Raw genomic sequence first — 27,275 nt, forward strand, 5'->3', positions numbered from 1 at the left:
AAATCCATAGCCTGTTTCCAGTCATTCGTCCGAGTCAGGAATGGAATGAATGACGCCCCCATCTAGCGGCGAGGATAGGAATTGTGCCGGCTGCCGAAGCCTGTCGCACTCCTCTGGGGAAATTATTAATGGATTACAGATGAAATGAAATTTGAGAGTGTTGCTGGAATGAAATATGACAGGAAAACCGGAGTACCCGGAGAAAAACCTGTCCCGCCTCCGCATTGTCCAGCACAAATCTCACATGGAGTGACCGGGATTTGAACCATGGAACCTAGCAGTGAGAAGATGGCGTGCTGCCACCTGAGCTGCGGAGGCTTCTCTTTGTTGACTACAAATCATTATTATATTGTTATTGTTTATTCAGTTTTTCTATCAGATTTTTAAAAAAGTAAAGGAAAGAAATAAAATTTCAAAATTTCGTGCATTAACTTATGCTCTGGTCAATTTCTCGTCTGCCCATTCACCCCAGCACCTTCTTACACCTCTGCGATCCACGAAATTCCCACAACAGTATAAATTTCCAAAACAAAAAAATTCAATACCGGTTTTCCCTCCAGGCAGAATGTCAAAGTAAAAAAGTAAGTTACTTGTAGATATCACACAAACCATGCAATATTTTTCTTCTGTGTGCAAGATGTTTAGTAAAACTTTTGTGAAAGGATGGAATAAAATGAGACTCTTCTTACCTAGCACGTACTGCTTTCCATCTGTTAATGTACCTTGCGTATGCTTGGTAATAAGCAAAAGTGATGAAAGAGAATTTGCCAGGATAACACTATAAAATAAACACGAGGAAGTAATACTTCTGTAATATTCAAGCTTGGTATATTTACATTATTTTCTTACAGTAGAGAGTTTAGCCAAAAGTTGTTGAATTGTATCATGGATTTATAACATTTGATTCCTTGTACACATTACTTTTTTACAAACATTGACACAAAAGATGACAAAGTGAAATATTCCAAATGTATAAAATACATATACCACTCAACAGTAACAAAATTGTTTATATTGTTGTACTATTCTTTGCAGATATAAATTAGTGTATTGTATGTACAAGTTTAAATACAGATTTTACGTTCTGTAATATAAGTTACAAACTTTTGAAGAAGATTAACTTAAGAATTACTCTAGAGAAAATATCACAATTTGTTCTTTCATATTATAAAACAATCCCAGCGAATAAAAAGTCAGGTTTTAGTTTCCTACAGCAGCCATTAATTTACCTAGTGAAGCCTCTTAAGACTAGAAACCTAGCACAGATTTGATGCTTATTAATTCAGGCTTCATTTATGAGGGGGGTTAAAAATATGAACATGGATACATCAAAGGGACGGTTGCTGAGAGGCTTAGTAGGAAATATTTAGGCACTGTAGATTGTGGCACAACCTTAACCCTCAACTAAACCAATATTATTAACTACTACTAAGTTCTTCAATTAATTATCACAACTTGATTGTAAAATTCCCCAACATTCTATTCAGATGTATTTTGGGTCCAGTAAATTAGTAACTTTTATTCCCAATTTAATTTTTAGCTTGATCACTAGGGTAAGGTATGCATCACTTAGTATACAGGGACAAGAGAACCAAAGAATCTGGAAGAGCAGACTTTGCTGCATTTCATGATATGTGTACGTTATTAGTATCACATGCTTCGATTCATGCAGGAGATTAGATGTTGACATTTCATTGCTAAACTTTTGAATACGATCGTGCTCTTTCTCGACGAAGCTTATTGTCTAGGTCAGCTAGCTGACGAAGGAAACCATCATTTGGTCTAATGTAACGGTTTTTACACACAACTCGAAGAGCTTCTACAGCTGTCATATTTTCCTTGATCATCAAATATGCCAGAACACAGGTACTGGAGCGAGACATTCCCATTAAACAATGAACCAGCACTTTACCTGAAATATGAACAAAACTGTTATATGCATCGAGGCAAAATAAATACACTTAACTACGTACATAATATTAGGTCACTTTATGGTAGGTTGGTTACTAAAATTTGCAGAAAACATTGTTAGCAGCCTTCAGTTAATCTCTGTGAAGGAGGAAAATAATTTAACAAGTACATAATCCCAGAGACGTTGTAACGAATGGTTTAGGGACTAAAAGTGTACTGAGTGTGGTTTATTTTTACCAGTATGTTATAGTATATTTATATTGAATTTGTGTTTTTGACAGACTGAAAAGCCTATAAGATGCATTTAACTGAGTCAACACCAAAAATATGGCTTCCTTCTTAACAAAATTCCCTTGATTGAAAATAATGCTTTAGACCTCCACATAGAATAAAACGAAGGCAATCCGAAGGACACTACTGAATTCTTTATGCTTCTGTGAACGACTGAATCACCAACCAAAAAGAGCAGCATGTTTTTGAAGTACAACAGAAACTCCATTATCTGAAACACTTTTAACCAAAATACTATCTAACCAAAACAATTGGGGAAAAAAATTGGTTAGATTACAAAAATGAATGAAAGAAACATTTATGTTATTCTGGCAAGTAAGTTGTGTTTCAAGCCAATGGAATCCCTTTGTATGAAATACACAAAGCATGTGAGGAAAGGAAAGTCCCCACCCTATCATGAACCCTTGTACACAAGGGAGATGAGTAACTAAATGTGTGGAATTCGACCTCAACTGCTACCGCACGTGCCAACACAGATCACTTTGACTCTAGCCTTTTTTTTTTTTTTTGACATCAGTTGCGCAGTAGTACAGTATCTGTTCGTGCAGTGGTAATCGAACATTTAAGTGAAGCTTTTTTATTGTGCGTCATGTCAACCACGCAGAAACAGGTCTGATAATAATGGAAGAAAAGTTAGAAGCAGTTAAAAGAATTTAAAATGGTGAGATTTTGGGTACTGTGGCAGCTGATTTCGGTGTTGGTGTTTCAACAGTTTCTGAAAACCATCTTCAGGGCTGCCGACAGTGGGGTTCAAACCCACTATTTACTGAATGCAAGCTCACAGCTGCACGCCCCTAACCACGTGGCCAACTCACTCGGTATCAGACAAGTGTGAGATAAACAAGAGTTATGAGACATTAAAGCAATGCACTATAGCAGGAAGAGTCAACAGTAAAGGTAGCCTAGTGCTAAAAGTTGCAATTCAAGAACTCGAAACGGAACTGAACAGGTACAAGTGGCAAACGTATATAAGCAAAAAGGGAATGGGGATGTACATTGAAGTTCCATACCAATACGAGATCAGCTGTTGCAAATTCAAGTATAAGGTCCTTTACCAACTAATTCAGGAGGTAGTGGTGGTAGTTTTAACGCATATCATCCCACTGTGGATCAGTGACGGCGTGTTGGCCTCTAGATTCCAAGATTGTGGGTTTGAATTTGGCAGATGTAGGCGGATATTTGAAGGGCAGAAAAAGGTCCATTTAGCACTGCATGCCGTATGATGTGAACATGTACAAGACCTCAGTGACACAGTTGGTGTTTACCTGACAAAATTAATAAACTCGGTCATATATCACCCAACAGACAGAAATTTCTCTTCCATCTGGCAGAGTACCGTGGTGTGACATCATTCCGAACAGTTGGTGTGAATCCAATTATTTATATTATTTTTCAACAATAAGGAAATGTGCGCGGGACACCATAAACTGATCATTGTTTCAAATTTCAGACTATCTCTCCTACAATAATCCTATGTTGTAGCACCCAGAACCAACACTTATCACTGTGAGCGTATGTTCCACACTTGTGCCACAATTGTGAAGTCCGGATGTTAATCAGAAGATTTGTTATATCGATGAGACATTAAAACATGTTTTCTGATATAACTGTTTAAACGAAAGGAAAAGCGACTATATTTAAGCCCGATCGCTGCAAATTTCATGACGACAATAACCTGTGCATAATCCGGGAAATGGATTACTGCTATTTTCTTTAACAAACTGTAAGATGGGAACCACTCAGTGTAAAAAATATTGATTTTTGTTTCTATACCTTCATAAAAATGTTATTTCGATAATTCAGAAGTCATATATGGAGAAACAGGAACTAGAAAAGGAACACATGATAGGATGAACATAATGGCAGGTTGGAATGCGAGGAAGGAGCAACAGAATGAAGACAAGAACGAACATGAAGACACAAAAGGAGAACAATCACCATTTCATATTCGTCCCATTATGTGTTCCTTTTCTTGTTTCTGTCTCTGCACGTATGATTTCGTATGATTTGATTTGACACTTAATTGTTCCTTTAAATACTTATATTATCACATTGGGATCCTTTTCTCCTTTCGTGTTTGTCCTGTATTCCTAATCTTTTACCAGCTGTATTTATGTTATGTTTTTAACCCAGTTCCTGTTTATATCTGGATTTATTCTTATCCCAGAATTCCTGCATCAGGACTGAAGGTCCATCAAAATGCCCTTCAGTGAGTGTTGATGCCAAGCTGGGAAGCAAAAATGAGCTTGTTGGGAGCTGAGAAGAGATGGATGTAGAAGAACTGGGGTTGACGAGGAGAGAGCCTATTTATTTGAAGACGACATTGTTAGAAGACGTGGAGTTTGTCCTTGTCCTTTTGTGTCTTTATGTTTGTCCATGTCTTCTCTTTCTCATCATAATCATCATCATCATGAATTCTTTCCAGTGAGCCGGGTAGGATGTTTAAGAACGATGTGCCTCTATTTATTATGGTCCTGGTATGCTTCTTTTCTCTCTAGGACATCCCATGTTTTTCCTCTCTTCTCTAGGTCTGCTCTTACATGGTCTAACCACTTTTTCCTGGAGTATCCAATTCGTCTTCATCCCCGGAACAATCTTTTCAAAATACTTCTTTGGTGTTTGAGTCGCCTGCATCCGCTTAACGTGTCCTAGCCACTTCAGCCTTGCAACACAGCCTTTCTTCCATGGTCAGACTGACCTGCATGTCACTTCGTATCTGATCATTCCTAATTCTGTCCTTCCTTGTTTTCTGTACAGCTGATCTAAGGAACTTCATATCACAAGTTGACTTAGTTCTCTCAAGTATGACGCAACTCTCCAGACTATACTGTACCGAGAACATTGGTACAGAACTAAGTCTCCGCAATTAAAGCTTAAGCTACGCGCCGGCTCAGCAGCAGAAGACAGCCAGGGACAGCGAGCAACCTGTGTGTGTGACGTGGAGCGGGTTGACATCACAGCCTGCCTCTCCGTGACACAGAGAGAGCCTACATCAGTATAGAATATTCTGGAGCGGGTTGACATCACAGCCTGCCTCCCTGTGACACAGAGAGAGCCTACGTTAGTATGGAATGTTCGAAAAGTTCTTCGGCTAATAACTTCTCTCACAGTAATAATTGGGTAAAATCAACATCATCATGTAGCCCCATATTTTATCTCCAGTCCTACAACGTTTGGTAAAAATCCAGCAAGAGACAACGAAGTTGTTGAGCGAAATATAAAGGCAGATTTTGGCTTGGTTCATGTATAAATTGAGAGCTGCTTCCCTAAGCAGAACGTGTGTGTCAGAGTGTGTGTGGAGTTCATGCGGCGAGCAGTGGGCAAGAACACGGATCCTCTATGCCACAGTCAAACCCGCCGGTCGGCTTGTGGGAACCACGACGCTACGAGAGTGATAGTCTCATTTCGCTGAGTTAAAGACTTAAACTCCACATTCAAACTTATAAATATTTCAGCGAGTTGCAAGTGATAGTCTTATTTTGCCGAATCTCCGACTTAAATTTTATAACACTGTGTGTGGACTTGTAAATTTCCCGTGATTCACGAGCGATAGAATTTAGCCTCAGTTAAGATTGATTTAAACTTTAATGGAGATTTATTCGGACAGATGTTTCAAACTTATATTTCTTACAAGTGTTCATAACCCATGATTGATGAAACAATCCGAACAGTGATAAATTGTAAACGATATTCACCTTGCCAACTACCTGAAATATTTCACAATTTTTGTGTGTCAGAGTTAGAACTCTTCAGACTGTGACAAGGGATGAATTAATTTCAATCTACGACTGTGTCATGAGACTTATAGAAATCGTGGGATTTTCCAACATCTCGTGCATTGAGAGTAGACATTGGACCGTGATTAGTTTCAATCCGTGTACTATGCATTTAATCTGTGCAGACATTTAACTGTGAAACACTTATTCGAACTGTGCATTCGTTATAGACAATCAGCTGTGTGTTAATGACAGACTATGGATATTTATTTAGGCCGTGCATTCATGGTAGACAATGAACTGTGTTAAGAGGTAGAACCAATGACATGAAAGATATAGACTGCTAAACATATTCGTTACAGCGCCCCTGACTGAAGCTCAGGGAACTACGGCCGCCATGACAGTTGCAGGCAAGAGAAGTTGACACTTTGATCCTGGGCAAGCCGCATGTCACTTTAGCTTAGCCGTATTATCAGTTTGTGTATAATGGGTTTATTTTTTGTAGCAAAAATAAAGTCATTTAAATGTAGCAAGTTCAGACGCTGTTTGAAAATACTGTTACAATTAATAATCATAGGACTTTTAATGAAATAAGCGCCACAAATCTGGCGGCCGTTTGGTTGGAAAGAGATGAACAGTATTAATTTGTAATAATACGTGTTTTCCATTATCAAGATGCCCATGTCGTGCGCAGCATTTAACTTCACCAATCGCCATCAGAAAGGGGTTAACGTTACATTTTAACAAGTAGGCCCTATGTATGAACACCTATTTGCAAGTTGTTTTAGTATAAGCCTAAACCCAATTTCATATTCAATAAGCCATTCTAATTATGACAAATTATTTTTCTTTAAGGTTTCCTTTGAACTTCCCCTGTGGGTTGTGGCGGTGGATTAACACACTCGGTAACCCCTGCCTGTCGTAAGAGTCGTGGGTTGATGACCACGGGACCCTTGAGTTCTGGTGTTTCTTCCACTTACTTGTTATTTGTTACTTTCCGACCCCTGTGGCATTAGAGCCTATGAAATCTTTCAATTTCACGCCCTTCATGGCCATTGTCTATCTTTGGCCGATATGTACATTTTTCGAAGTGTCGGATCCCTTCCATTTTTCTCATTGATTAGTGTTATATAGAGGATGGTTAGCTAGTTGTACTTCCTCTTAAACTAATAATCACCACCACTCCCTCTTCCTGAGATTACAACTGAGAGAGAAGGACTTAATATTGAATCATTACAATACACCTAATTAATGAACTTCCAGTTTGTTATTTAGGTACTCAACTTACTTTGATCATTTAACATTTTTTCATTCAGTATTACCGTTTACTGGGCGAGTGGTCCGTGCAGTTAGTGGGGGGCAGCTGTGTACTTGCATCCGCGAGATAGTGGGTTCGAACCCCACTGTCAGCAGCCCTGAAGATGTTTTCCGTGGTTTCCCATTTTCACACCAGGTAAATGCTGGGGTCGTACCTTAATTAAGGCCACGGTCGCTTCCTTCCCACTCCTAGGCCTTTCCTATCCCATCGTCATCATAAGACGGTGTCGGTGCGACGTAAAGCAAATAGGAAATATACATACTGTTTAACAGGAATATGGAACCACTTTTCAACCAACACAGTCTTATTGCCACATAACCACATTGATTAAACACTGTCATCACATAACTTCTACGGTACTTTTAATACGTATTTAAAAAAAGGTTTGTATCATAATTAAGGCCAATTTTATTGCATGAAACATAAGGAATATCGAATTTAATGTGTACGTCTGTAGAAGTACAGCCACTCTGCCATGACACCTGTCGTTTGTTTTGCCTGTAAGTGTCATAGCTGCCAGCAGTTCAAGTAGATTCAAAGATGGTCGGCAGATAGCAGTCTATATCTTTTATATCGTTGGGTGGAACACAGTAACTGAACCGTGCACTTGTGGTAGACATTGACTGTGCTAGGAAGTGAATTATGTATTCGAACTTTGCATTCATGGTAGACATTAGACTGTGTTTAAGGTGTACATTTACCGTGAAATTAAACTGTTTATTCATGACTAGCAATGAAATGCACATTTAAACTGTGGGTTTTCAATAGACAGTGTTTTTCGTGTGATCAAACCACGGATTGTGGAAGAGTGAAATCCATTACATTTAATTTCAAATTAGTGAACCAAATCGGTTTACGAATTAAACATTTTCTTTTTCAAGTGATTGAGTTAAAATTGTGTGTAACCCTAAACAAATATTTCTTGTGTGATAATTTCAAACTGTTGCAAATGTCACATTTTCTTTAGTCAATTTTATTGACATGTGATTACGTTACACTACGAGTGATTCTTTTGTTCAACATTCAGATCTGTTATTCAAGAAACTCTTTCCGTGTCCAGGTGCTAATGTGTAGAGTGATAAGTCATTCTCCGTGCAACCAAACCTCAATGTTCATATTACTACGTTACCCCGATCTTCTGGACGTCGTATGGATATTCCAGAACTTCTAGAATTTCCATCGTGGGAGAAATCGTGGTTCCATGGTGCCGAGAGGAGACTCATGGCAGTACGAGGAGAGCAGCTGGATTTCGAGTACATCACCAGCCTGGATGAGGAAAGAACCATTTCCTGCATATCTGCTGTATGAAGGTGATACCTATAATTTTGAACTTTGTTAATAAATTTAGAATTTTAAAAAAGAACTTAAGAATCATTTCAAGAAACCCCTTTTCCTCTGTAAGCACTTCAATCAGAAACGGTACACGCACTGCGTCTAATTCATGCTCATCAAAGTACTGTATTTACTGTTACAATACGAGCCATTTAGTTGCAAAAGCAACTGGGTTTGTTCCCTCCAACAAGTCCTCTACAATCCTGTAAGTGCAGAACAGTTCATATTCAGATACATCACGCTATTACAAGCAGGTGAAGTTGGGGGTTAGTTTCAAAATCAGCTAAGTCACTATTTCACTTGCAAAACCAGATACATCAGTGAGAAGGCACTGCATAGTATACTACTGCGCTTCACCTTTTCCCGCCTATTGTCAGCTCTTCAGTCTGACTGCTGCTTGCGGATCGTTAGTGTTAATTACTGTGTGGTATTAACTGAGATAAAGTACTGTTTTCATGTGAAATGGAGTGCCATCCAGTTGAAACTAATAAACCAAGGAGGAGGCCATGTTACGAAGAAATGTGGAGTCGAGCAAAACTGAAAAAGCAAAGGTACTGTTGATACGGAAATTCTGTGGCTTACAGAGGTGTAAGAAGGTGCTGGGGTGAATGAATGGGCAGACAAGGAATTGACCAGAGCTTAAGTTAATGAAACTAAATTTTAAAATTCTTTTTTAGCTTAAAATTTGATAGATCTGAATAAACAATAACAATATAGTAATGAGCTTGTCAGCTCCAACAACAATGACTTAAAGTCCAAAATCAGGTACAAAACTAGAGAGAAGTATCAACAAGATAATATACAAAGGGATGAGCATTATAGCTCTGAAACAGGTACACTATTTGATAAGAGCATGTTTGCTCCGCTAACTTACATAGCCTAGGAGTCAGAGCTCCAAAATGAATACAGTTCAGCCTCTCAGCGGCATACATTTCTTACAGCACACAAGGTGATACGTGACAATCTTCAAATAAGGATTTACAGTTACTTAGCCCTGTTTTGGCCTTATCTTATGCTCAACAGTTTTTCACTTTCTTTTCCAGAAACATAAACAGGGGCAATATGCCCATACTAAATGGCTATGAACCAAAGGGTAGAAGGCGATACACTTGCACTCCTTCTACAAGTTTTTAAAACCCTAACTGGGCTTATGCCCCATGGTACAGAGGCTAAGGCTATTCTATGCCGGGGTGACTAAACATTAAATTCCAAAAGTGTTAAAAATTTTAGACAATTAGAAATTTTAGTCACCCCATACCAAGTTGAATGGGAATCAACAGAAGGTAATCACTCTTTGTTCCCTTACATTACATGTTTCCCAGCAGGGATTTGAACAGAGTCCTCAGACTTGCAGAAAATCTATGCTTGTACATGAAACTAAAACTTTACATGAATAAAAGAAGTTTGAAACCTTCCCCTCAAGCTATCTGCCAGAGCTATCACATGCTTAGAAAATTCTGCCATTACCTTGAGTTAATGGGCCTTCCGAACACTGACCTGCCCCCTTCATAGGATATAAACTTCAAGGTTTTGATTCATATTGAATTGTGAATGGTCCCCTTAGTACACGCTGCACACAATCAACTGGAGCAATGAAGATGACAAAGACGACACAGGCCTAAAGTGCTCAGCTTTTATAGTGTTTTGAGGGGAATTTTCCAGAACTCTTTCCAGATAGGCTGGATGCCTGTACACACCCCCAATTTTAATTGATTAGAGAAAATATTGACAAAATTTCTGACTGGTTGATAGATACCGGAGTTTGAGAGGGACAGAAGTGTCAACAACCTTGACACAAGAACAAAATCCTCAAAAACTAAGGTTGTCCAACAGTAAAAATCAACTTTCCCTTAAGAATTAATTGTTCTTAATCCCAACAATGGTAAAGACATCTAACAGTAATGTTGGAAATCCAAGTATCTTGCATTACATAACAATAACATACATGGCCTTATAGAAGGCGCGCAGTTTAACTGGATGGAGGTGTACCCCCGGGATGTTTGAGTAGCATTCCCACAACAAGACTACTATCAGTTTGTGTTATTTCATCCGAGCTCGTAGCAAACGAGTTTTATTCTCATTGCGGATATGGCTCACCTGATCCACCAAAACTGCTTACATGTAACCGTGGGAAAAAACATCAGCTTATCGTTGTAGTGAAGTAACATGAGCTGATCTATTGCATTTCATAGGAGGTTCTACGATACTAGTGGAAATGTATCACAGTTGAAAATCAAGCAAGACTCGTACATTTTAAAATATACTGATTCATTCACTGCTAAGATATCAAGGCCTGTAAACAACAACAAACGGGACAAACATATCACGGTGAAGTACACGATGTATAATATATCTAAGAGGGAGCCATTTGCCAGTTTGCTGAAAGGCATTCCTAGACACTTTGAGATTGTCAAAGAACCGTGTGAATGGTGTTGTTTCACGACATTTTAGGCCAGGGGAAAAGAGGGACGGTGATCGCAAGCACAAAATGTATGAGGAAAAGCAAAATTCCACGGTAGAGTTTATTAAGAAATTCAATGTGATAGAAAATCATTATTGCAGGAGCTGTCAGATGTACTTAGGTTCCAATCTAAACATTACAAAAATGTGGTGGTTGTATGATGTCGTTGCATCAGACGATAGGAAAAATGTGAAATTATCATACTTTCATTATGTGTTCTGGACTGTTTTCAATATTGGGTTTGGCAGTCCTAGAACAGATGAATGTTCCATTTTCATCTCCCTTGAAGGAAGAATGAAAAAAAAATCAAGAAAGTCAAAGGAAAGACAGTCTATGATGTGTGAGAAGAGATGCTAAAAGCACAAGCATTCTACTCCTTTCTGAAAGAAAAGCGCGACGGCCTCATGACAGTATTGCTTGATTACAAAAGAAAATTACTAACTTTTGCCTCGTGTAACTGATCAAAGTGCGTATTATTCACAGCTACTATATAAATATAATCTACCATAGCGGTCGGTGATTCAAAATGCAAATAAACAAAGGAGAACGTATTTATTTACCACTGAGATGAGAGTGAGCATAGTAAAAGCTCTAATGAAGTAGGTTCAGCTGTATTTCACTATCTATCAAACCTTAACATTCCAGAGTGTGTCAAAGTAGTTCCCCTCACATCAGATGGATGCAGGGAATAGAACAAGAACATTTTCATGATGGGCATGGTATGTGTATGGTTTTTAAACTACACTCCTCAGACTGATGGGATAATAGAATTTGGGTTCCCAGTTGTGGGGCATTCTTTCCTTCCGTCTGACCATGTTTTTCACACAAACTGAAAAGGAAATCAAGAGGAGTGATACTATACTCGATCCACAAGAATATACCAATATTTTTTCCCAATTTGGAACCGTTATCCCTCTCGCAGGTAAGGTCTTCGACTGGAAAAAAGTTCACAATTAAGTAAAGTCTATCAGGTTCCACCTTTTCAATACTAATACAATGTTGTTGGATGATATTTACAACATTATTTATTACAGTACATGTTTCGGTGCTCTATTATGTCACCATCATCAGCTGATTTAGAAAATGTAAAAAAAAACTTGGCGATCTAAATATTAAACAAAATATTGTCATACTTAACTCATACATATACATATTTACATACAACAGAATATTTATTGGTTAAATCCTAAACATCTATTATGCTATATTAAATATCCCTAATATGTGCATATGTTCCGTAGTTGATGGAAGAAGTTGGATCCTTTTCGCATCCTGTTCAACACTTCATTCTTGGCACTTCCGTGATTTCTTATGTGCATATTAGGGATATTTAATATAGCATAATAGATGTTTAGGATTTAACCAATAAATATTCTGTTGTATGTAAATATGTATATGTATGAGTTAAGTATGACAATATTTTGTTTAATATTTAGATCGCCAAGTATTTTTCACATTTTCTAAATCAGCTGATGATGGTGACATAATAGAGCACCGAAACATGTACTGTAATAAATAATGTTGTAAATATCATCCAACAACATTGTATTAGTATTGAAAAGGTGGAACCTGATAGCCTTTACTTAATTGTGATCTCAGTTCAATACGGACAAATAAGATGAAGTTCCTTACGTTTAATGGAAAAAAGTTATTACTAATACAGTCCGCACACCTGCTCAGTGGCACTTTCAATTTAATCCCTGCAAAAGATTTTTCTTTAAAAAGAAACAGGGGAGAAGTCCATTACAGGGTTAACTTATGATGCTACAGGACTGTCTGCAAAAGGTATAAGACAATGATAGACGTGCTACATGCTACTCGGATACCAACAGGTGTTAAGGTGTCTCTGCTGAAAGTCTGTAATGTTTCAGCATTACTCGAAAAACATTTTGGTTCTGATTTGTTGTCAGTGAAGTCTTTGTTGTACTACAAGAACATAGTCCAGATAACTAATATAGAAACTGAAGATGCTACTCAGCAAGTTTCTGTGTGTACAAATGCACATGAAGTTATTGATTTGGTTGTGTAGGCTACTGAATGGCCAAGAAATGTGAACAAACAAAACATAGCATTTCTGTGCTTAAAACTTTGAGCCCAACTGTTCTGCAACTTACATTTTACATTGTTACCTAAATGTTCATGTTTTGTTTACATTTTGACAATGGTAATTATTAAGAAATATTTATATTGTTTCAAAACGGGATATCCGTGTAGCTGGCTTCTAAACCAGATACATCCAAAATAAATTCTCAATTATTTACAAAACTATAAAATATTGATTGTTTATATCTGAGGTGTGTATCGACTTATCTTGTGCAAAAATCTTGCCAGAGTTTCAAGATTTAATTCTTTCATGCAGTAGCGTTAGAGTGGTTTTTTTTTGTGTCCTGCAAATTTTTGTAAAAGCGATGTAGTTGCTTTTGCAACTAAACGACTCATATGTCATGATGGGCAAAGTCTTAAACATGGTCTGTTTAGTCCTCTGAGGAACTCCCTTGTCCTACACTATGTTCCGTAGTTGATGGAAGAAGTTGGATCCTTTTCGCACCCTGTTCAACACTTCATTCTTGGCACTTCCGTCATTTGATATTGTACTCCCCAGATATTTCAAGGTATTCATTCACACATTCAATTTTCTCTCCGTCGATGGTGAGGGTATAAGGTGTATTTGTCCTGCTAACGTTCATAACCACTGTTTTGCTCTTGCTCACATTTAACTTATATTCTTTAAACTTCGTGTTCCAAAGATCTAATCTCCGCTGAACATCTCTCTCAGTTTCTCCTCAAATGACATCAGCAAAAACAAATGCAAGAAGATCTTCCTTATCTATTCCTTTGAGTTACTTTGTAAAAGTATCCCTACCGGGCGAGTTGGCCGTGCGCGTAGAGGCGCGCGGCTGTGAGCTTGCATCCGGGAGATAGTAGGTTCGAATCCCACTATCGGCAGCCCTGAAGATGGTTTTCCGTGGTTTCCCATTTTCACACCAGGCAAATGCTGGGGCTGTACCTTAATTAAGGCCACGGCCGCTTCCTTCCAACTCCTAGGCCTTTCCTATCCCATCGTCGCCATAAGACCTATCTGTGTCGGTGCGACGTAAAGCCCCTAGCAAAAAAAAAGTATCCCTGAGTAAAATGAAGAGCAAAGAGAAAAGAGACTCCCTTGTTGGACACCTCTTCTTGTTTTAAGATATCTTCCATCTCCTACTTGCACATTACTTTCTCTTTCTATAGCTCCCTTTTTTACTCTGACCTGTCATTATGTTCATCCTACTATGTGTTCCTTTTCATGTTCCTATTTTATATGACTTACAGGTGAATTATCTTGGGACATATTTCCCAATGGTTTTTGCAATTGATGTTTAAATGTAAAAAAGTCTGTTTCAGCAATGTAAGAGTCACTGATTTGTTATGTCCAATTCATTGGGAAATACAGCTGTGAACTTTTACTGCAAAAATTAATAATAATAATAATGTTATTTGCTTTACGTCCCACTAAGTACTCATTTACAGTTTTCGGTGACGCCGAGGTGCCGGAATTTAGTCCCGCAGGAGATCTTTTACGTGCCAGTAAATCTACCGACACGAGGCTAACGTATTTGAGCACCTTCAAATACCACCGGACTGAGCCAGGATCGAACCTGCCAAGTTGGGGTCAGAAGGCCAGCGCCTCAACCGTCTGAGCCACTCAGCCCGGCACTGCAAAAATTAATTCAGGATTATCATTTAGGAAGGTACCAGTTTGATAGTAGATAACATCATAATTGGCTTTGTCCGGCTCCTTGGCTGAATGGTCTTCAATTTAGAGGATTCTGGGTTCGATTCCTAGCTGATTCGGAGATTTTAACCTTAAATGGTTACTTCTCTTGGCTCGAGGACTGGAAGTTTATACTGTCCCCAACATCCATGCAACTCTCACACCACACACGATACTATCCTCCACTACAATAACACGCAGTTTCCTATGCACGGCAAATGCCGCCCATCCTCGTCGGTGGGTCTGCCTTACAAGGGCTGCACCAAGCTAGAAACAGCCACAACAAGAAGAAGAAGAAGAAGAAGAAGAAGAAGAAGAAGAAGAAAACACACAAAAAAATCACCTGCCTTTCAATTCAAGAAAAAATACAGGTATCAGGGGATTCTTTGGCAATGCCAACCATTACTTGATCTACAACAAACTAGATAATATTAGACTTTAATGAAGAAAGTAAAGTCTCTTGGCAACTGAATATGGTAGAAATGCTCTACAGTAAGAAAACCAAAAGAAATACATTGTTGAACGAAGAGGACAGCACAGATGTCCCGGAAATAGAACAGAATAAGTGGCATGTAGGGATGCAGCAACAGAAATATGTAAGGTGTCTTTGTACAATTGAGTGGTAAGATGGGGAAATGCATACATTCTGGTGGAATAGCATTATCAGAACAGTGTGTAAATGAAGAAGGCATATCATAGACAGATTCAAATATGAAATGTATGAATATACATCACATAATGAAAACCAAACAAATAACAATGATCTCAAGAATTTCCTAAGACAACTTTGAAAAGACACTGGAAATGTTTGTGAGAGAATTAATAATAAAAAATTCCTAACACATCAGATGAAGTAACTGAAAATCCTACGGAAGCATTAGAAATCAACAAGGAACTTTCTGAAAAGCTACTCCCTGCAAAGGAAATCCTTCTGGTACCAGTTCAGACAGAGAACTTAATTAGATGAAAGGAAGAGCGATGAAGACCATATTATCAGGGTTAAGGAAATAAAATGGTAAGAAATTTGGCGTGCAATTCAGTGGCAGGAGTGAATAAAATTGCAGCAGAACTTTAGATAGTGATAATAAAGTAGGGACAAAATTGTTACACAGAGTAATAGTTTTAGAATGGGGCTTGGTTAAGACAACTTTTGATTCCATTGAAACAGTAATCTACAAGGAAGGAAAGGGAAAATATTACAACTATCAATGCATTTCTTTGATAAGTACTGTATATCAATCGAACAGGTTTTCAGCTATTTCACAAAAAGAGGGTCATCATTGGTAGAGAAAAAAAGTTATGGTTTTATATTCTACACAAGTTCTTTTATGTGCGAGTAAATCTGCCAACACACGTTTCCTTCAAACACCATTGGATGTTACTGATTTTATGTCCCACTAACTACTTTTATATGCTCTACCGACATGAGACTGACATATTCGAGCATTTTCATGTACCACCGAACTAAGTCAGGACTGAACCTGCCAACTTGGCCTCAGAATCCAGAGCTGTACTGTCTGAGCCGTTCAAACCGGGCATTTTTGCAAAAATTTTTTATGGTCGAGTTAAATGACAAAGTAGAATAGAACTGATAAATATGTTAAGTCTGAGAAACATCTGGTCAAATGAAGTAAGTATTCTACTGTTGGTAAATCACAACAAAATGAGACTCCTAAAGACAGCTGAAAACAATGGATGTTAGACAGGGACCACTTATTGAAAACAACAGGGTTGCAAAAGCAAATATACCACTGGAACAGTTTAGAAACAAAGAATTATGACTATGAATTGTCAAATTTTCAAACAAAGATTTGCAAGGTGTCTTAAAGCCCTGCACAATAAATATATGTCAGGTTTAAACAACCAGGTAAGGATCTGCCTGAGCAAAACATGCAGTAAGGTGAAGATGGGAAACGGAGCGACAAAGAACTTTGAAACTGAGACAGGTCTCGGACAAGAAGACGGACTATCTCTTACCCGGTTCAATTTTGCCCTTGAGAAAATCATACGTGTGTCTTTCCGAGAGAACTTCAGAGAGATCCAAATTGAAACAAATGACCAGAGCACTAGTGATGGCCACCAGCAGATTCGGTCTCCTCATAAATGAAGCTAAGATGGATTACCGTGTAACTCGAGGGCAAGGTTAAGTTGCACAACACCTACAGTCACTCCAGGTGAGAGATTGGTCTTACAGGAGAGTCCATGAATTAAAATACCTGTCAGTGCTTTTCATGACAGACTTGTTATGTGAGGTGGAAATCAATGCCAGGATCCAGGCAGCAAACCGATCTTTCTGCAGCTCTCAAAACAGTTCAAGATTCAGCAGTACAAAACCCTGATCTAGTCCATTGTACTATATGGCTGTGAAGAGTGGAGTATACGGAAAGCAGGACATTCATGAACTCCTCGTATTGAGAGAAAAGTTTTGTGAAAGATCTTTGGTCCGGTGTTGGATGCAAACACACGTGAATGGAGGATCAGACAACTGTGAGCTAAAGGAATTGTACCAAGATGCCAACATAGCAGGAACCATCAGAAGCAAACAAATGCAGTGGGCTGGACACGTGACTAGGATGGAAGACCGTGGATGGCCACAGAAGTTCCTGGATTCCATCCCCACAGGCAGACCCTTGGGTAGGCCACGGAAGAGGTGGAGTAATGGCTTCCATGAGTACCTACAACAGTCAGCAATAGGCATAGGCAGATGGCGATTGGCAGTGATAGATAGAACATAATGGAGGAGGAGACTTATGATTCACAGTCCGCTAGGTCTGATCGCGTAATATATATCAACAAAATTTGTTTCTCTAAAAGTTGCATTTGACTATGTGACACTGGAGCTCTAACTGGGAAGAAACAATACATCCTAAGTGATTAAACATTGTGCTTTCATCATTCTATTCCAAGCTTCAGCTGAATCTAAGAGGAAGTTAATTGAAACTGGAAATGGAATAAATTGTATCTGCACTATTCTACAGGCACTACAAAACTATAATGTGCCATATGATGCTATAAAAATATTTGTGAATGATAGTGCTTCATACGTGACCCTAAGTAATGTGGATTAACCTAATGCATATGTGCTGTGGTGGGCACATAAAGACAGCTTGATCGGCAAATGTCGAGAGAAGTAATATCCGGTTTCAATCAAGTAGTGGGAATGGTAATGTCAGCTTTCTAGAATACTAGAAAGCATCTAAAGGCTTTCCATATACCGTCTTTCACCTACTGTACCCCAAACTTGAAAACCTACATATTAATTCTGTTACAATTTGTGAAAGTCAATATTCTGTAGCAGCTCACTCCCCAGGAACAAGCTGTATCAAAGCAGCTCATTCTGTAAGGCATTGCTACCACTGTGAAAATCCAAATTACAAGAATTTTTATCAATATTTCAAGCTTTTTATAAAAATGTAATCTTCAATATCAATGCTAATGCAACAGACTAAAAATCTGTATAGTGTCTATGACCCTTTAAATTAGGATCTAGTATGGTGAGCTGAAAGAAAAATAAGATGTTACTGTGGTCCAATACAGTAGAGCCTCGATAATTCGAAATCGGTTAATTCAAAGTCCCGCCTAATTCGAAGAAGCTCTCATTCCCGGAAACATGAGGTAAAGTTTTGCATGTTATTTAAATTGTTTAATTCAAAATACGGATAATTCGTAATTCGAAGAATGTCGGTCCCATTACCGAAATTCAGACTTTTAATTCGAACTGCCTTTATATTTTAAAATTTGTTTTTTCGGAGTAATTTTAATTCGAAATTTTTCCGCGATAGAACAAGTCTTCCGGAACATGCTGGGGTAGATTTCAGTATTTTCACTCACTTCGGTGTGTGTACAGTGTGCTTCATATTTCCTAAGTTTGAGTAAAATCGTAATTCTTTTGTATTCAGCATTTTAAGGAACACCATAATATCACTTAGCAGGCAGTGTGCAGAGAAGCAGAATCCGCGAACACCGGCGATGCCAACAGTTGGCGAAAAAGCGTGGCTCGTATAATCAATTCGTACGTACCGAATATTGTCAATGCCGATGAAACTGCATTGTTTTCTTACTGCCGAGCCCAAACAGACTTACGGTTTTATAGGAGGGAAGTACCAGCTGGAAAATCGTACAAGGGGGGTCATGGGATATTATACTGCAGGACAAAATACTGGAAGTGGAAACAATAATAATTATGTTATTCTTGGATACCTCACCAAATGCCCAGAGCATTTCTTCAATCAATGGAACGTTGTGGACATTGAACTCGGGCATCCGTTGTTCTACTGCACAACAAGATATACAACCGAACATGTACATTATGCCATATTTACATGAATGTATAGGCCTACACAACAAAACCTTATTGGGACATAAACTAAGGAACAATATCACTGGCGCACAGTCTGGCTCCATGGCTAAATGGTTAGCGTGCTGGCCTTCGGTCACAAGGGCAGGGTCGCAAATTTTAACCATCATTGGTTAATTTTGCTGGCACGGGGGCTGGGGATGTGTGTTGTCTTCATCATCATTTCAACCTCATTACGACGCACAGGTCGCCTACGGGCGTCAAAACGAAAGACCTGCACCTGGAGAACCAAACATGTCCTAGGACACTCCCGGCACTAAAAGCCACACGCCATTTCATTTTACCGGCGCACAGTGTGAAATTTTAGAGATAAGGCAGGACAAAAGTACATTTTCGACTAATCTATTTCTATTATAAAGGACATTATTTTAAGCTCTTGACTTCCTTTGGACAATACCGCAATTTTTCAAAGTTTCGGATCCCTTCCATTTTTTCCCCCTGATTAGTGTTATATAGAGGATGCTTGCCTAGTTGTACATCCTCTTAAAACAATCACCACCACCACCCTGGAGGAAGTATGTAATACCTACAATGAATAGTTAAATTATATGTTCCTAATCTTCACTCCGCATCTCAAGTTATCAAAGGCTAACCTAATGGGCGATATAATGCAAAAATGCAAACTCATGTCCTCATCCCGAGGTGGTGCAGCTCCTTTCAGGAAACCCCCCGTTGCAGGTGAGCTGTATGTACCATTTCAACAACATACCAGCCCTCCTGACACTCTAAAATTTCTGGCGGTACCAGGAATTGAACCCAGGTCCTCAAGGATGGCAACTAATAACACTAACCGTTATACTACAGAGGCGCTGTAATCATAATCAATGAACCCAACTAAATATAGACGAAGGAGAGAACGAATAATGTCACTCTGTGACAAACTAAACGAATGGGTTCGGATCCCACTGGTGTCTGGTTGGCCATTTTTGTTCTGTACTTAACATCTCTTCAACACGTACTAAATGTACGTAACACGACCTAATAGGTTGAAAGCCACTTTCGATAAACGAATGATATTTCGAAACAAATATGTTACGGTCTTACACTCGCGTGTTTCATGTTATGGTCATCATTTACTCAGCTGTTGTAATAGTACTTAATGATTGGAGTATTTATTCCGACTGCTCGGCAACAGGTCGCAGTTATGGATCGTGACGTCACCGTGGAGACTCTAGTACTTCGCACGGGTTACTCGGAGAGGTTTGGACTTGCCAGACTCTATTCTCGTGAGACCAAGTGTCACTCGCACACATCACTAACTTTCTCCCCTCATCACAGAAAAATTTGATAAACCACGATGTTTTAAGGGCATTGGGTACATTCTGTGCAAGTACAGGACATCTAAAATGCATTCAGTTCACTAATCCAATGAATAAAGGACTTGCTCAGGGGAGCCAGCTTAGATTTCTCCTCGTCTTTGAATCATACTTTTGTTTTCTTTCGTTGCGTGAGGTTATGTTTGTCAGTGAATTATCCAAGTGAATACTGTATTGTGAATTTGAATACTGTAAATGCACCTTGTTGGATACATTTTGGAAATCTTTTTTTCTAAGGCATTTCACAGGTTTAAACTTTGAATCAAGGTTAATTACATGCAGTACAGGTCTTAGAATATATTTTGATGAGTTAAGAGTTGGCGGTTAATTCGAAATCATGTAATTCGAAATCCAATTTTTGCGTCACAACAACTTCGAATTAGCGAAGTTGTACTGTAACAATTTAATGTGTAGACTAAATGTCGTATTGACTTCTTGTGGACCACAATAATCAATACCGGCAATAAGCAGTTTTCATTACACTGTAGTTCAGGGGTTATGGATAGGAGCAACTCAAAATAAAGCAATGTTGAACTAGTTACAATGCTTCTTTGATCAGTAAATTTTTATGCATGTTGAACTGTATACTCGGTGTACTTGTAGGCCTTGTCGCAATTTCAAGAAAAATTATGCTAATTTGGTAAAATAAATGCCAAGTTTTGGAGAAGAATATCTGTGAAAGCACAAGTGAGGAAATCGAAGTTAGGGGGCTGATGATTGGCCTATGGAAACAATTCCAAAATTCTTGATACATACTTTCAAGATATACAAAACTGCATCACTTAAAAAAGTACACTAACTCTAATTAAAAAGTGTTAATACTGCTGCAATAACATCAAAATTATTTTTAAATGTAAAATGTACCAGACTTTTTGTTAAATGCTGCTACCATACTTCATCATTTGGCAACCTCTGATGAGGGGAAGTTGAATAAAGTTTTTCTTCCCCACTAATAATATAAATGCTAAATTTTTACTCCTCATGAACAGGAGCCCAGATGAGTACAGTATATTACAACGGAAAACATAAGAAATTAAACTTAAAATGTGTAACCTACATTTATTGAATATAAGAAATTTGTTTTTCCATAAATTACCACAAAATTTTGATGTATTTGCAAGGACAGCAATCTTTATGCAGAGAGTACTTAATTTAGTTACCATTAATTACTTACCTCCTCTCCTGATCCCATCTTCAATGAAATTAGAAGCATCTTGAAAGTGCACTCCAATATCAGTTATAGGAATATCCAAAAGCTGTAATCCCATGTACTTAATATTTGTGTCCCTGTAATACAGTTGGTTTGTATTCACCATTCCAAATCTATTACCTTCTGCAGTGTTCAATACATGGGTTATACCCATTTTTTTAAGGTACTGTTTATTTTTGGCTGCTCCTCTGAAAAAAAAAAAAAAAAAAAAAAAAAAAACAGAATGAGAAATAATCTATAGTTCAGCTTTCCAGCAGATGGGGCTGTAAATCTGGTATGGGAAAAAAAATCATACAAAAAACTCAGCTGTGTTTCTATGTCAACAAATGAAAACAGCAAAATAATATTTTATATATATATATAAATAAAATCATAATTTTGTCTCTACACTTCAAATTTTAATAATAATAATAATAATAGTAATAATAATAATGTTATTTGCTTTACGTCCCACTACCTACTTTTACGGTCTTCGGAGACGCCGAGGTGCCGGAATTTAGTCCCGCAGGAGTTCTTTTACGTGCCAGTAAATCTACCGACAAGAGGCTGTCGTATTTGAGCACCTTCAAATACCACCGGACTGAGCCAGGATCGAACCTGCCAAGTTGGGGTTAGAAGGCCAGCGCCTTAACCGTCTGAGCCACTCAGCCCGGCACTTCAAATTTTGGCTCCATACTTTGTATTTTGTTACTTTCATTGATCTTTCTGTCTCAGTCTCATCCTTGGCTCTGACAATATGAGTGACTGAGGTATGAGCGATGCTAGCAATGCCATTCCTTATGCAGCCCGTGAAAATGTTGCTCATAGGGTTGGTTGGTGGTGGTGGTGGTGGTGATTATTGTTTTAAGAGGAAGTAAAACTAGGCAACCATCCTCTATAAAACACTAATCAGAGGGAAAAATAGAAGGGATCCGACACTTCGAAAAATGAAGGTATCGGTCAAAGGAAGACAAGGGCCATGAAGGGCGTGAAAATGAAAGACTCCCTAGCCCTCGCAAACCTAATAGCGTCGGGGTCGGAAGAGAACAAGAGTTGACCAAGAGAGGTCAGATAGGATAGATGAATGTGAGGAGCCTGGCACACGTAAGTGGAAGGAATGGCAGGACTCAGCTAAGGGCCCCGTGGTCGCCTCTTACGACAGGCAGAGGATACCGTGGGTGTTATTCTGCCGGCCCCACCCACAGGGGGAGATTAGTTGATGCATGCATTTCAGTGGGCTTGGCAGACTAATACGTAATAGCAACTTCTGGCTCAGTGAGGAAAGCAACGGGGAAACTACCTCACTCCTCATATTCATAGTACGCCTCTTCAGTGATGCCTAGGCCATCTATGACAGCTAATGGCAGAGCTGTTGAGGATCCAGCCAGCCTTCGGGCTCGGGACTGAACATACAGTACATACTTTGAATTTATCTCAAATTATGTACCGGTATATAAAAGTCAAATAAAAAGTGCAGCTAATTTTTGTCTGTCTGCACATTTCTCTCAACATCATGTGAAAACATTATGTGTACAATGCAATGAACACTGTGTGTGGCTCGTGCACCTCTGTTTTAGGTTAAGACGATGATGAAACAATTTCTAACGAGACTTGAGGTATATAGTCATTAGCCGTTATGCACACTTTATGAGAATGAAAACAGAATGGTATTTACTTAAAGGAGAACAATAAAACTTTGATTTCCACCTATTCACAGCCCTTTGTCGACAGTTCCAGGAGTGCGTCGCGCTGTGCCATGGTGGTATTATGCATGAATTCATGGAGTAGAGGTATCCATGTATTTGATAACTTGAAGCCATCTTCCCTGTATTTGAAAATCAGTAACTTCACTCCCAACCACCACAGCACAGCGCAATGATACCCGAGTCCAGTTTGTGGGGAGGCCGTGGATAGTATTGTTGTGACTTCCAAGTTCTTTGAAGAATTTCTATGATCAGAGTCAGAAGCAGATCTTTACATGCCCTGACGAAGGCCAATGTTATTTGGTGGAAAGCTCAGCTTTGTTTTAGTAATATGTAAGTGGCTTTAATCTAGTTAATCATATTTATTTATATATTTTAATAATAAAACAAGTTCATTCTCATTGAGTGCTATTTATTTACCATGATCCTTAAGAGAAATATGTATGGTCAACAGAAAAAGGAACGAGTCCTACATGCACATAAAATATTTGGAAGATCCCCAAATTATTTGCTGAAGCTACACTTGTATTCTATAACACAATCAGGATGGTACTCGGTTAACCGAAGATCATTTCACACAATGTAATCATCACATCTGATGTAACAGCCAATTGCAGTAGGGCATTGGCATTTGTTGCATTTCAGTTTTGGTAGTTGCAACCTTAAGAGAACAGAATAATAGGAAGAGGTGTGCCATGAAGCTTTCATCCATTACACATCATGTGAAACTTGAAGAAATCAATTCAGCCTGGGGTTTGTCAAACCAGTACCACACAGAATCATAGTTGGCTGTATCATAACGAATATAGTGAGCTGACTTGTGCTAGTTCACATGTTCCACCACTGCACAGCACTAGTTTCATCACTAGGTGATAGCTGAACGTAGACATGTGGCTGACATATGGCATACGGTAATTTAAATTACCGGTATTGATTGGAATTCAGTGAGTACTTCTTAAAGAATGTTTTGTTATTTGCTAAGCTCCAGTGTTTACTAGCTTATTTACAAACATCTGACAGTGTTTCATTTAGGAAGTGTACACGAAAATATAAACCATTTTTATGATTGTGAGCAACACCAGAGTTCGCCTGTGAATATCTTACAATGAGTTATTTTATCTTGTAATACTGCTTCCTCTGTCTTTTAATTTATGCTGTAACTTATTTTTACTTGTTTTGAGCCATGTACTAATACCGGTAATAATTGTGTGAAAATAGCTGACACAAGTAACTGCTAACGCCATAGCATAAAAGTGAGGTGGTTTATTAGGCAAGTGTCCAAATATTGACTAAGCGATTTACAGCAAGGAGATAGGACTGACAAAATTTACACACCTGAGCAAGCAGCCGCATGGTTTGGGTCACGTAGCTATCAGCTTGCATTTGGGAGATAGTGGGTTTGAACCCAACTGTTGGCAGCCCCGAAGATGGTTTTCTGTGGTTTCCCCATTTTCACACAAGGCAAATGCTGGGGCTGTACCTTCATTAAGGCCATGGTCACTTCCTTCCCACTCCACACACTTTCCTATCTCTTTGTTGCCAAGAGACCTATCTGTGTCGATGCGACATTAAAAAAAAAAAAACCACCATTCTTCAAAAACATAAGAAACAACCTTCTCATACTTGTAATCAGAACATTGGTTGGCAGGGTAGGAGAGGTGGTGATATCAAATACACTATACGTGCAACTTTGCGAGATACCGCAAAACATTGATTGCCAGCGCACCTAACAAGACGGCCTTGAAACTGAGTGTAGTACACTACACTTTATGAATTATGCCGGAAGTGTCAGGTTCCAAGTCGTCTTTAATTAAAAACTGGTTACAGGAGTTTCCCCATTTCACATCAGATGGTAAAATTATATTCTGTAACATCTGCAGCAACGAAGTGAGTGAACTTGTTTTTATTTACCCCTAACGAGTTATTAATTTAGCAAAATAAACATGGTATTTTAGTTGATGCCTATTAAAATACATAAAATTGAAGCTGCCTAAAAATATTTTATAACCTATTCGAGTGTCTATTTTAGGCAGCTAAAATAACATTTAAGCACCTAAAAATCTCAGGTCTAGTAATCACTATTGAAGGTATCTGTGGCAGTCAGAAGTGTAGTGTGTTGTCTGAATATGAAGAGAAACATGTAGGAGCAAACACAAACCCCCAGTCAAAGAGCCAGAAGAATTAGGCGCGATTAAAATCCCCGAACCAGCCGGGAATCGAATCCGGGACTTTCTGAACCTAAGGCCTCAATGCCGATCATTCAGCCAAGGAATCGGACAAAACAAAATCATTACTGAGTTTCATTATTTCTATCAACTTTCGTAGTAGAAAAAAGAAAAAAATCATTTAGTTTTATTATTTCTATCAATTTTAACATGCAACTTTTGTAGTTTCAATCTTGCCACCTAATATTGAAGGTTGGGCCGCCACGTGTGCCACTGTCAACATGTCCCTCAGTTTTAGTATGGGAGAATACAGAAGTGTCCAGTATTGTCTATAGTGTATTTGGTGGTATAAAATTTATAATCAAGGTATTACTGCAGCCTGGCTGACAACATATTGCTAATGTTACAAGTAAGTAGAAATTAATGAAATCTTACTTGGAGCGGATCTCAGAGGAGAGATGATTCACTGCGATGTCCAGGAACCCGCCATCCCACCCCAAGAAGTAAATATACTTTTATAACCTAATGAAGAGTATTACATGCCATTTTCATTTCTAAAGTAGCTACTTACATTCCTATTGGCCAATGTAAAGTGGAACGTAATCTCGTTCCCATCAATAATGTTAATTATAATCTGTTACCAACCCCAGCACAACAAAAGCGCAAGAATCAAATGTGCTGCTGCCGTCCCTATATCACAGCTCTTTATCAGATCCTATCCTAACGTTCGCACAGCAAGAACCACTCCAGATCAATGGTCTTGTCAAAGTCCTATCCTAACGTCCGTACGGCAAGAACCACTCCAGATCAATGGTCTTGTCCAAGTCCTATCCTAACGTCCGTACGGCAAGAACCACTCCAGACCAATCGTGTTTCCACATGAAACTACAAGCCTAGGGCAGCTTCGCGGCTTCTAACCTGGGGGCTTATGCCCCCGACCCCCTTTGCTTGTCCCTATATCACTGGACTTGTCCAGGACCTATCCTAACGTCCGCACGGAAAGAACTCCTCACCAATTGTGTAACAATAATCACCACCACCATCTAACATTTTCAACTTATTCTTAACATTATGATGCAACTTACAATATTTATCATTATCTCGTGCTCCTATCATCAGCAGTTTCCGGTATTAACTGAATTTTCCAACCACTGTAAATCTTATATGAATATAGCTCTACTCGCATAGATCACACACACAAAAGAAGTTTGTATATTAATATATTTGTATGAAGATATAGAATTCATAATAGTTTGTTTTCACTACATTGATCAACTGCTGTCCACAAAAAACTATAACTACTTACGCATCACCAATGAATACGTTTGGATACACTTCATCAGCATCTACTCCAGCCAAGTCTTGAGGCTGTAAATATCTGTCAAAACGGGACAATGGTTTAGGCTCAAGCCTTGTGATGTGTATTGTCTCCATTAACATACTCGCAGTGGTTTCATCTCCATTGTCCAAGAAACCTACAGGGTGCTAAACAAAAAGAAGTAATGCTATTATAGATCTATACACATAACCAATACCAACAATTACCGATGGTCCACAATTATCTAAAAAATATGAATTCCAAAATCCGCAGCCATGAAGCACGGAAATAGAGCGGTATAACCATACAACTAAAGTACCTTATCACGCCAAGATGTCATTGTGCTTAAGAATTATTGTACTATTTTTATTATATATAATTCAGCTTATTCATTCGTCAACCATCTTGATCCATGATTCATGCCCAAAACATGCTTACCAAAAG

At 38.6% G+C, this 27,275-nt stretch overlaps 1 protein-coding gene across 1 annotated transcript; it reads right to left on the reverse strand.

Annotated features, from left to right (window-relative positions):
* Positions 1–796: 796 nt before the first annotated feature.
* On the reverse strand, positions 797–27,275 carry LOC136871714 (dual specificity protein phosphatase 3). Its single transcript, XM_067145239.2, has 4 exons — positions 27,151–27,275; positions 26,820–26,998; positions 21,631–21,854; positions 797–1,912 (listed from the first exon to the last, which is right to left on the reverse strand). The coding sequence occupies exons 1-4, from the start codon at positions 27,169–27,171 to the stop codon at positions 1,698–1,700; spliced, it is 639 nt and encodes a 212-aa protein (XP_067001340.1). The 5' UTR covers positions 27,172–27,275; the 3' UTR covers positions 797–1,697.

Source organism: Anabrus simplex, chromosome 4, assembly GCF_040414725.1.
Source record: "Anabrus simplex isolate iqAnaSimp1 chromosome 4, ASM4041472v1, whole genome shotgun sequence".
Taxonomy (NCBI): domain Eukaryota; kingdom Metazoa; phylum Arthropoda; class Insecta; order Orthoptera; family Tettigoniidae; genus Anabrus; species Anabrus simplex.